Raw genomic sequence first — 12,524 nt, 5'->3', positions numbered from 1 at the left:
CAGATCGGTGCACTGGGTCTCGGTTTCCTTTATTTGTTTGTTTTATCGAAATATTCGGAGAGAGTAGAATATTCTGGTCTTGGGTTGCTTTTATATTTATACCGTCGAATAACGGATACGCGATTGCTTTCTACGCTGTCGTATCACGTGGCATATTATGCCAATATATCGTACTTTATAGTAATTCAATTGCATTGTACGCCCAGGGTTATTGAAATCGAATTTCCTTCGCCACAAAATTAAAATTCTCGAACGTAAGAGAGTCGAATAAGACAGGAATTTCGCAATTTCCTCGAGCGTGTTAGAAAACCCATGGCGAGTCTATTTCGAGCGGATTCCTGGTAAGAACGTTAAATCACGGATCGTCCAGGCCCCTCTCCCTTCGTTCGGTAACAGACCGATAGAGAATGACCGCCAATAATCCCGCGTCTCCTCTTATATTACAGCGGAAGTTGGCGTCGCCCTTTCAGGCTATCTATATCCTCGAATATTACGCCGACACCCGGTATACGGTGCAGAGCGTAAGAAATGGGTGGGTTAACTCCGAGAGGAGGCGAAGTAAGAAGAGAAAAGGAGGCAGGCTGAAAGGGCGAGCGAGATTCGTGCGAGCGAGATTCGTGCGAGCGAACGAGCGGGATAGTGGAGGAGGCGAGGAGAATCGAACAGAGATAGAGAGGCAGGCGTGAAGAGGATGGTAGGAGAGAAAGAGAGAGAGGAGAGAGAACTCGCTTGGGTGCCATGTGCATTGGTGAGCGGATACACACCGTCGCGTCGTAAGGTTCGGAGGGAAGGTATTCGGGCAAGTTCAGGGTGATGCAGCTCCTTTCCTCTCTCCCTTCTTCCCATTCTCCTACTCTCTTTCTCTCTCGCGTTCGTTCACTCACTAATTCTCTATCGCGCGCATATATTCGCCTCTCGTTCTGGTACATGGTTACTCTAACCCACTCTCAATTTCTGTCCTCCTCCTCTCTTTCTCTTCCTGACTAACCGACTCTTCTGTCAATTTCTGGCCCTCTCTCTCGTACTCTCAAGCCCTTTCTCTCTCTCGTCTCGTTTCCTCTCTTCTCGCGTGTACACGCGTGTGTAACCGTATACAAGCGCATATATACGCACGTGTATAAAGAGCGTGTATCTGTATGCGACCCGCGCGAACCCACCTCCTCCTCTGCCCTTTCCGCCTCTCAGCTCCGCGGCCGGTATCAGGGCTGCTCGTTTCGTCTCGTTTCGTTTCGTTTTTCGTCTCTGAGGATAAGCCTACGGTACGCTCGAGGCGATCTAGGCGCCCAACCGCCTACACGCGAACTCGTCAATTACTTCGCACAACGAGACACATCGTTTATGGTTCTCCCCTCGGTCCTTCTCGCTCCCGCCGCCTTTCTCCCTCCCTCTGGTTCACACGTTCGCGCTCTGTCTCACCCTCCTTCTCACGTTCGTTCACGCTTTCTCTCGTTCTGTCGCGCGCGCGACCGGCTTGCATACGATATTTGCAGCGAGGTGCAATCCGGAGGCGGAGGCAGTTTCCAAGTAGCGACAAAGTGTATATCGCGGTGGCGCGCGAGCGCTCTTTTCCGACCACGAAGAACGGCTGTGTCTCCCAACCGGCGGGAAATCGAGACCTCGAGGAAATCGTGAACCCGCTTCGTACCACTTGTGACGTGATTATTCCAGTTTTCTCGCTTTTATTTTCTCACTTTCCAGCGTGATCGTAAATTATTGGGTGTGTTATTATTACGCGCAAATTGCTCCATTAATAGGGCGAAGTATACAGTGTGTTGGACTAGAGTATAGGAAAGCAGTAACGTGGTTAAAAGTCATTGCCATTTATCTGCATGTAGCGTAGCGTGAACAATCAGGCTACGCCTTCTATCAGAGTTCAGCAATAAGGCGGCGAAGAACGAGAGATAAAGTTCTACGCATGCATCGTATAAAGCTTTACGCTATCTTGCTAAAGTAAATATTATTCTTACATGAAAGTAGTCGACTGTGTGAACCGTGTAACGCAAAATCTAATTGTCGAGAATGTGCATTTGTTACTGCGATATAAATGTATATTATGCTTCATTTATTTAATCGCCTTCATAAACATACGAATTTACGTAAACGTCTAAGAAAACCTATAGGCATAGAGCGTCCAGTTCATTAATATTCTTAACTCATGAATTATTATGCAAAGCTGTTTAACTGATTAAATCACGATTTTCTAATCTCGTCTTACTAAGATGAGAACTGAACAGTTTCCTTTACTACGATCCAAACTTTTATTTCACGATATGCGTACTAGAAATTTTCTGAGCATGTAAATTTAAGAAATTCAAAATCGGAATAATGCAAGGCACCGGATATTTGACAACGGCTCGTGCAACGCTCCAATATTTGTTTTTAGTCGCATCGTCGACGCAGATAACGCGACTCGCGGAATTTCCTCTCGCTCGACGTTCTTTCGTAACTCTTGGACAAGCCCGATGACGATTTTCTCCCACGATAACCGTCCGATTTCGACGACAGCCCGCGCGGCGCGGCGCGTCACGTCGCGCGATAATACACCGTATAAATATACTTAGTCATTGTTATGTCCAACGAGCCGTGCCTGATAATTAGCGGTAGTTAGGCTGTTGCACCGAACGAGCAACGAGCAACGAGCCAAGCAATCCGACGAATCTGCGTAATCGCTAGTCGAGATAACGCCCGGAAGATTTGTCAAGTCAATGTCCCGCGCATGCAACAGTCACGCGAATCTGAGAAAGCTGCAACGAGCTGATGAAAGTCGTATACAGGATGATTCCTCGAACGAGGAAGCCGTTGATTGAACATTGTTTCAACATCAAAGACGATACTATTGGATTGGCAACTAAGTGATTGCGGATTTTATCATTAGGTGGTATTGACAAAATCCGCAATCACTTAGTTACCAACCCAATACCTATGTTTTGTACACGTGACTCTATTAAAATCGTTCACATGGAACGCTCGGTCGAAACAATTTTTCAATTTTAAAATTATATATAATTTGTATTAATTTCTAAAAAAAAACTTGCACGTTTAGATTCCTAAATCTGTATTACATATTACGAATATTATGAATTGATTGTTTTGCAACTATTTTACTACTCTGATAGTTCTAGTAATTTGCACCGTCAGTGGAAGGTTTATAAAAAAAGTACGCAAAACTTGGAAAAATGTTTAGTATGAATGCATTATTATTCTATTACAATAGAAGAATCTTTACTCTGATATTCTTAATGTTGATTTCGAATGAGTGATGGAATTAAAAGCGATAGGAAACTTTTGGTCGGTAGTGTACAAACAATGCAGGCGAAATGAAATTTTTCATAGGAAATTTCGAGCATTTACATTGAAATAACTGCGAGCAAGAAATAAAATAAAGCATTTAAAAATTCCGCTGGCAGAAATGAATTAAAAATGCAACGTTTCGCGCTGTTTCGATCACGTTGTTATACGACACAAACCCGTCGTGTGAAATGTAATTAAAGAATGGCATAAAATTCGGCAGAAATAATGCTGATAAAATATCCGTGTATATATTAAAGTAGACATTGCCTGTTGCGTAGAAACGTCGATTTGTAATTTTAATTTCAAAGAAGGACGAAAAAGAAGAAGAGGCGGGAGAGAGAATAATAAAAAGCCTCGGAGAATCCTACTACCGAAAAGCAGCCAATCTTCGTATTGATATTGAGATGTTTGCATTAAAATTCCGTGTAACCTGCGTACCGTGGCCGTTTTGTGGTATTTTTATTTGTGTGCAATAATTTTCAAGCCATAGTTATCGCGTCGATCCGCACACCGCCGAAAGACGCAATTTTAAACGCGTTCGTGCATTTCGAAATTAGCGGAGGATCGGTAGCACGCACCGGCGACGCGTCGAGAATGAGAAAGACGAAGAATAGCGCGAAACGAGAGAGGATGGGAGAAGAAAGAGCATAACATTCTTCTTTTACATTTACTGCTATTATACTGATACACATCGTTAGTGTACCTCGAGCCTGGCTCACGCGACCTTACCAAATTATAGCCAAAAATTTGGACCTTCCAATTGTTCTTCGTTAAAAGAGAAAAACGAAAGAAAGGAATGAAATAACGAGGAAAAAATTGTAAACAGGTTGTAGTCCTCGTTACACAAACCTAAGTAAATTCAATGGAAGAAACGAGACACGAGTGGCGCATATTTCGAGAAATATCCTTTGATATAAACCAAGACAAGTTCAACGGCCGATCCTTTGTAGAGCAAAACGCGTCTTAACGAGCGTACAAAAATACTCGCAGACCTTCGGCGGAGGAAAGATCGTACGAGTGTACAACGACGTTTAATGAATGAGGAAAAAATATCTGACGCATCACGCACCATTCAGTAGCGTGAACATCCTGTAGGAAAACTAGTTTCAGTGAGCGTAAGAAAAGAAAGCAAAAATGAAAAGGAGAAAGGCTAAATAAAGGAGTAAAAAGGAACGAGAACACGAAAGAAGGAAAGGGTCCAGAGTGAAGTAATTGATGCCAAGATTAATCCCACCTCGGCCTCCTCTAGCCTTCCTCGAAGCACCATAATTAACCACTTAAGCGATTACGACGGATCCCGACGTAATATTTTGCACGTTCCCCCCCTACGTTCCACGTCCGTCCATCGCGGGTGCAACGAATTCTGATCCGGCCGCGTTATTTGCACGTAATTGTACGTCACAGAAAGTGATTTTCGTGTCGTGCCACAAGGCTCGCCGCGCGTCGCTACCGTTCAGACAAGATAAATTACAATAATTTAACACTCCACGGATTCGTTTACACTCGTACGCGACCAACTCTCATTTTCTCTCTTTGTCCGTGCATGGATCTTCGACCACTTTGTTAAGGGGAAAATAAACAGGTATAGTTTTTATGATGACAACAAGTACACGAAGTTTAAAACAATTAGGGTTATCTTTTTAAGAATGTGAAATATATAGGTTCGAACGTTAAGGAAGAAAAAGCCCATGTAACCTCTACTTAACGATCGGAAAAGACGTATTTGCTTAACGTTTGATGTATCACGTATTTCATCGAGCGATAAATTCAATCTGTGCTTTTATTGCAACAATTTATACACCGTTCCAAGTAATTAGACTTTATTACTCGGTAGGGCAACCGCGGTGTGTAAATCAGCACGCGATTAAAATATTATTACGTTCTACGAGGAGAGGCACAATCTCTCTTTTTCTTTCCAAGGCAATATCCGATTTGACAGCGAGTAATTTTCGCGAAAACTATCGCCACGTCGATACATCGGAGCAGTTCAAACCGCCGCCACAATAAATTATCTTTCTTCGGTACAACTGCATTCGCCTGGCGTATAACAAACAAACGATTAACAAGATCTACGATAACTCGTCTTAAAGTGACAAGTGACCATCGATAAAGCCGCGATCAATATAATCGCAGTCTCCTTCGATTACCTCTTATCGCGTCAAGATTATCTGAAACCTCGAACGTCTCCCCGAGCAAATTCAATCGAGAGAAAAGGAAAAACTATTTCTTCTAATCATTTGTAATCAACTTGATTTGTCGAGTAATCGAGTTTATAAGAGAATGAAAATTGTACTTGAAAACGTACTTACGAAAATCTAACTTGTACCTACGACTTGGATTTTAACAGCGTCATTTAATGACTATGAAATGGCCACGACAGATGAAAAAAAACTCGACATAATTTTAAACGAGATGAGAATTGCATTTTTTCCTCGTACGAACAATTTGAATTTTAATAGTCATGATTTCGTAACTATCGGAAGAACACGACGCCCTCTCCAAAAGCAGAGATGTTAAAAAAAGAAGAATTTAAAATATTCAACGACGCGCTTCTTCTAAATCCTTTGATCGCACACTCCAGGCGCCTAGGTTGGATATTAGACGTAAGTCGTCGGAATCACAGTAACTCGTTAAAGTGTTTTGGCAACACGGTGACAGCGTGTACGGCGTCACACGACATCGATTTGTCAGTGACAAAGTCCAGCCGGGGGGAGGATAGTGCCAAGAGAGAGAGAGAGAGAGAGAGAGAGGATGTGTGTGTCTATGAGAGAAGGATTGAGAGAGAGAGAGAGAGAGAGATTCCGGCGCGTTTCATTGTATATACCCGTTGCGCTAACGAGTTACAATTTGTTTCAAACCTGTCGCGAGAATAATAGCGTTCCGTAAACTTCGGTCAATTTCCCCCGGCAAATTGGGATTAACTTTGCCCGCGGTTTCTCGCCGAAAACCCTTTTCGCTTTTAACCAACGCCAATTCGATTTCGCTCATCCTCCGGCCCCACCCTTCACCCCTCGTGTGCGCCTGCCGATTACTTTCTGTTCTTGCGATTACTCTTCCCTCTGGCAACAACAAAGAGTGGAGAATATTGTACGTGATAATAAAAGAAACATCAAAAAGTAAAATACTAAAAAATTATCTACCCTATATGGTTAAAAGATTCTACATATCGTTTTCAAACTCAAGAAAACTTTTTCCCATCTTTGTTTTTCTTTTCTTTTCTTTTTTTCACTCGTTGAATTAAAAATATTTAATCATTATTTCGTAACAATCCGTATCATATGATATTACTTATAAAGTAAAAAACTTCGAATGTTTCAACATACCGCGAAGAATTGAACGATGCTACATAAGACATCTCGACTAAGGGGAGGTGTACATTATAGTTACATGGAATTGCAGACGATGAAAAGTTTCACTATGAGGGCATGTGAAGAATTTTATGTACACTTCGATTTATTTATCGTAGCTATAGTCGTCGTGATAGTATCCGCCGATAGGAAATGTCAACAATTACACGAGGTTTCAAGATCTGAAGTATTTATTTGCAGTTCAATTTAATCGTATTAATATTTGCTATTCTAGTAGTAGCTTTAAAGCTTGAAATGCGCATAAATTGCGGCTAACATCCTTTGTTTCTAACTTGTGAAAATTTCCTTCATTTATTCTTCCTTAAAATATTATACACAGTTATAGAATCGTAACAGTCAAGAGATAAAATAAGAATTTCGATTCCGAATTTCTAGAGAAACAAATTTCTACAAATCATAGACAGTGTATCAAAACCATAGCTATCGAGAGTTTCGATAATTATTCTGGACGAGCGAAAATTACGAAGAAGAGGATCGAAAGACGACAAAGTTTCAAGCGTATCGGAACGTTTCTGCCGAGAGTTTCAAACCAAAGGGGAACAAAAGAGTGCGTTGTGTCTGAAATTGGTCGATAAATGGCTTCGAAATTTTCAGTGCGCGATACGAAGCGAGAGCACACGATGTTTATTGCCGTTTCCGCGAACCCGAACGTCATCTTACTTGAAAGCAGCGGAAAGAAAACAGTATCGTATGCCCTTGTAAAAACAGCAACAGAACCTCGGGCTCGAGTTACTCTTTCTCGGAAACGATCGACCTCCGACAAAAAAACTGAACGTTATCACACAAAACTCTTACGTTTGGGTAATTCGCTAGGTACAGGAATGAGTTCGCAAACACAACGCAACTCTCTGCCATAAAAACTATGAATGAAAGGACGACGCGCAAGGCTAGGATACATCGACGGATAAAGAAACTTGAGAAACCGACTCGCCAGATTCATTCATGCGTTTCGACGCACGTGTCATGTATGTAATTCGGAACATCCATCCAAGAAACTACATATCTTATTCTCTTTATGGATAAAGTCACGTCAGTTTAATCTGTCGGCTGAATTCTTTTCTTGAGGTTGCGCTTGTATGTCTTGTATGTACCAAATATTTTCAGATTACTGTCGAAATGTAACGCGATACATGTACGTATATCACGAGTAATTAATGCTGCTTCGAAAGAGTATAAAGTATGGACAAAGTATTATTAATCTCTCCAACACTTGGTTCAAAAATGTTTACTATTTTCTATATTTGCCTGGACTGTGAAAACCGTATTCGTCGAGTTTGATTTTTTATACATCTCTCTGATATTATTGCTACTCTACTATTCATGATAATAAACGATAATCGATATAAAATTTATGAAACTTCAACGCTTATGTCTCTGTACGGATCTTCGCTGTTTATTGAAAAATCCCGTCAGAGTTTCGGTGTCACGAAATTTCTCGCGTCGAACGCGTGCAGATGATGCGTGCGTGCGCGTTGTTTCCGCTGGGAGCGCGCCAAAACGGAAATGAGAAACACGCGCGCGTTTTCGTTTTTAGTCAACCGGCTACAATAAACGATAATACGTAGCAGGCTCGTTAATCTCGTTCAACGATCGGAACACGACTAGATCGTTAATCGCTTAGCTAGAGTTTAGAGAAACGGCGCGGCAAGAATGCTTCTCCGACAATTTCAGCCGTCTGTTACGGCGGCGGGACCAGACTAAAGGCGTCTAAATTATCATTAGGACGTAAAAGCGATTTGCCACAAGTAGATTACGTTACCAGATCGTAAGATAACCACCTACAATGACGTTAATTTATATGAATCAGGGCCCTGCCCCTGCGACACGCATAAAATATCATAACGCGTTATCAGATTTCATAGGCGAGTGAAACTGGGCGCGATAAACGTCCGACGGGACGAATAACGTCCGACGACATTCGACCGTGTCGTATTGTCGATCAATCTTCCTTTGTTTCTAATTCGTTCTTCGTGACTTCGTGACAATTCTCCATTTTTGTACATGCAACATGTGTACGCAACGATTTGATAGATTAAATTACATGTTAAATTGTACGGCGTTATATGTACGTATATAATATAGCGAATGTATTCATCCAGTAAATTTCATTCATTTAGAGTTCAAAGTATACATATACCAATTTAAGGTAAATTACAGCATTTACAATGAGATTTAAACGTTTGTTAGTAGAAACAGAATATATAGATTTATTAGAAATAATAGTCACTTTATATTTGCCAGCTTCTGTCTCTGTTCTACATTGATTAAATTTTCTTAACCAAATTGACGACTCGATCAAATCGCCGACTAAAAGCCAGTGCGCGTATTCTCTAGACTTTTCTCTCACCGTGACATGTGCGCTTTGTAATCTCCTACTTCTCTAACAACGAGTAGCTGCGTTTATCCTAAACTTCGCTCGTTAAAAGTTACACGGAAAACGCTTAGTCACGATACAATTTAAAAAGTTATCATAGCGTTCTTGTATCACGATCCGGTATCTCGTATCGCTGAATATTTATCTGATACTAGCGCGAGACAATTGTAACGGAAGGGGAAGATGATCGTCGCAGTTCCTTAAGCGTAGACAACAAGAAAGAAAGATACAATAAATAAGACTCACCGAAAACGGGGCTGAGGTCGGATCTCGCTGACGTCTTGCCCGTCGTCGCGTAACTTCCACCGGCGAGCGAGCCCTTTTCCTGTAAACACACGCATGCACTTAATGGCGACGTCCTTATGCTGTCACGATCGAGTGGGTGGATCAAAGAAGAAGATACGTTGCACACGACGATCAAACAGAAAGAGAGAGAGAGAGAGAGAAAGAGAGAGAGGGAGGTAGGGAGGGAAGAACGACACGTTGTGTTATGCACAGGTAAAACTCTATCGTAACGACAACACGATATCTGTTGTACGATAAAGTAGAAGAAAAAAAGAGGGTGAATTTTTGAATCTCATCGACACGCACCTCAGACTCCGTGAGGTCGATGAGGGAACTTTTCTCCTCCGTGAGGTTCTCGGAGGACCTCTTCTCGTCCTCGCCCTCATCCTTGAAGACCTTGACCTCGTCTTCGCTGCCGAGATCGTCGCCGCCGCCGCTGCTGCTCACGTGCGGCATTATTGCTGGCCGAGCGACGGCCACCGTCTTTCCTGTCTTCGTCGTTCGGCGACTTAACACAAGAGGTGTGTCCGCCTCGAGTAGCGGACCAAGGAGAGGTTAGGCAGCCGATACGGCCGACGCGGGAATTTCGAAAGCCGGTCCTCGACGTGCCGGCTGCGAATCGTTCAACACACGACGTTCAGAATAGCACACTAAGCGACGAGCGAACAACAAGCGGAAACAAAACTCGACGAGAAGACGGTGGTCCGAGAGAGGAGAAGACGACGCACAGCGACAGGCAGATTCTTCTCTCTTCTCAACAAGGCTGCTACAATCCGTCGGAACGGCGCTGCGCTGCCTCTCTTTCTATCACGGACTGCGTGCTCCTCTGTCACGCGCGCACGAGACTACGCGACGAAAGAACGCCACCGACGCGACAGACACTTCCTCCCTTCGGTACTTCTCTGTGTCACTAGTGCCGCACAACAACGAACAATACGATACGAATGACGCAAGGACGACAGCACAGAGCACACAGAGAACGGTTCACCGTCACCGTCACCTTAGCCTCCACCACCGTCGCCACCGTCGTCGACGGAGGAGGTTAGGCTTCTATATATTTGAACGCACACTTTTCTTTTCTTTTGCTTGATTTTTGCTTTCCTTTTTTCCCCTTCGACGTGAGGGGCACAAAACGAGAACGTAGCACCGTAAGTATAAAAAAAAGAACGCCGCCGTGAGACGAGATCGGAACACGACTAAAAACGCACCACCAGTCAAAACACAAAGACGCGAGGATACGGTAGTAATCTCGATGAAACGAATATCACCGATGATCATCGACGAGACACGCAAAAGAGAGAGAGAGAGAAAGAGATGTATATCACCGTGAACGACAAACGCGGGCCGGCAACGAGCCGAAGGTTTAACGGCCGACGCGCGTTTACTCGCGTATTAACCGAAACGTAATCTCGGCGAAGATACGAGGACCGCGTGGGAAGGCCGGCGCACACAAGGGAGGAGAGAAGGAGGTGCGATATACACACGGCCGGTGGAAACGGGGGGACAAGGAAGAGGTAACGATGGAACGTGTGTGATGTAGGTTGAGTCGTGTGTAGAGTGGTCCCTGGACCCCGTGGTGTGTGTCGTATTTAGCGCGCGCGCTGCCAGCAACTTTTCGTGCGTTGTCGTCGTGTATGTATACGTGTTGTAGGTTTTTCCTCTCTTTTTCTTTCGTTTATTGCGTGCACCAAGCGCATAGTCCGCGCGCCACGTATCCGCACGATGGTGGCCACGATGCTTTAGCGAGCGCGCGATCCTGCTGCTGCTCTTGCTTCGATTCCGTATGCAGGTAAGTACGAAGAACACGCGCGACGACGAGTACGGCACCACGACGACGGTGACGACGTTGCTGCTGTTCTTGCTGTTGTTGTTGACGGTGCACGCGCCGGACGGCCATCGTGCCCGTGGTTAGGTCCCGAGGTGCGTGTTTGCGTATCTCGCCCCGACTCCGATGGCTCGATGTGCTCTGCCTGGATGCTCGGTGCCGACTGCCGATCACAGTGAGCTCGGGCGGGCGGCTCTCCCACGCGACGACCAATCACGACGCCGGATTCACCGCCACGGCTTCCCTCACCGACGCGCCACCTCACCCCCACCCTCACCCCCCGCGAGGCCACGACCGGCCAGTCATGGCAGGCAAGGCGGCGAACCGACTCCACCCGAACTCACCCGAATTTACTCGAACTCCTAGTACCGTCTTCGTCGTGGTTGTCGTCGTCTTCGTGATCGTCGTCTTCGTGATCGTCGTCGTCGTCGCCGTCGCTGTCGTCGCCGCCGCCACCATCGTCGCTGCTACCGCCACCGCCACCGCCACCGCCACCGCCACCGCCACCACCGCCGCCACGGCTGTTGCTGCCACCGCCACCACCACCGCTGCTGCTGCTGCTCCCACCGCCAGTGCCACCACCGCCACCACCGCTACCGTAACTCCTGCGTGCCGTTTTCGTCGTGCGAGAGGACCAGCTACGATCCTCCTATCTCCCCACCTACCACACGCAAAGACTTATATTCTAACAAACAATAAGCAAAACGTTTATCTTCTATTAAGTTCCACTTACGGCCATCCGATTTGTCGTCGAGCTTTTTTCTCCTATTCGTACAATGCCGTTTCTTTTCACCGACGGGTAGTTTGCGGTTGTTTTTTAATGGACATACGATCCGTTGGTTTCCTCTTCTATTTAATTATTAAGGTTTTATTATCGTCTATGTAGACACGAATTCCGATCGTATCTACGAAGAATTTCTTGTTGCTTAATTAATCTGCAAGAAAAAGAAACGCACGTTGATATGCCGCATGAGCCAGTACTACCAACTTTGAAAACCGTAATTTATTATAATTGAAGACGAACATAAGCGAGTTTCCGATACTGTCGATGGTGAATGACTTTACACGAGGTGCAAATTCTCCTATGTTATTCATTCTACCTAGAAATCTTTCCTCCGGTCGGGGAAACTCGTTTGTGAATTTTTCTCCGATCCCGGTTGCGCGTTTCAAAGTCAACCCTATAAATTATGCGTCCTGTTAAAGTAACCTTTTTATTCTGTTCGGTGACGCCTCTTTCTCCTTTCTTTCTCTTTCGAGGCGAGCGTGGAATTTCAAGAAACGATTCCACGCGTAATGTCGTTTTTCGTGAAAATAAAAGTGTGGCGTCAAAGCAGTCGCGAAATACGTCCAGTTCTGTTACAACCGTTAAGGCAGGTGCACG

General features: G+C 44.6%; 1 protein-coding gene across 1 annotated transcript in view; it reads right to left on the bottom strand.

The window, feature by feature from the left end:
* LOC122566945 (protein pangolin, isoforms A/H/I/S) overlaps nucleotides 1-11,406 on the bottom strand; it is a 283,097-nt gene extending 271,691 nt beyond the window's left edge. The window contains exons 1-2 of the mRNA XM_043724926.1: nucleotides 9,625-11,406; nucleotides 9,280-9,358 (exon numbers count right to left, since the gene is read on the bottom strand). Of these exons, the coding sequence (XP_043580861.1) occupies nucleotides 9,280-9,358; nucleotides 9,625-9,774 (229 nt within the window). The 5' untranslated portion in view covers nucleotides 9,775-11,406. The remainder of the gene's footprint in view (nucleotides 1-9,279; nucleotides 9,359-9,624) is intronic.
* Between the last annotated feature and the right edge of the window lie 1,118 nt (nucleotides 11,407-12,524).

This window comes from Bombus pyrosoma, linkage group LG4, assembly GCF_014825855.1.
Source record: "Bombus pyrosoma isolate SC7728 linkage group LG4, ASM1482585v1, whole genome shotgun sequence".
Taxonomy (NCBI): domain Eukaryota; kingdom Metazoa; phylum Arthropoda; class Insecta; order Hymenoptera; family Apidae; genus Bombus; species Bombus pyrosoma.
The sequence above is the reverse complement of the archived record's forward strand: the minus strand, read 5'-3'. Positions and strand labels throughout refer to the sequence as shown.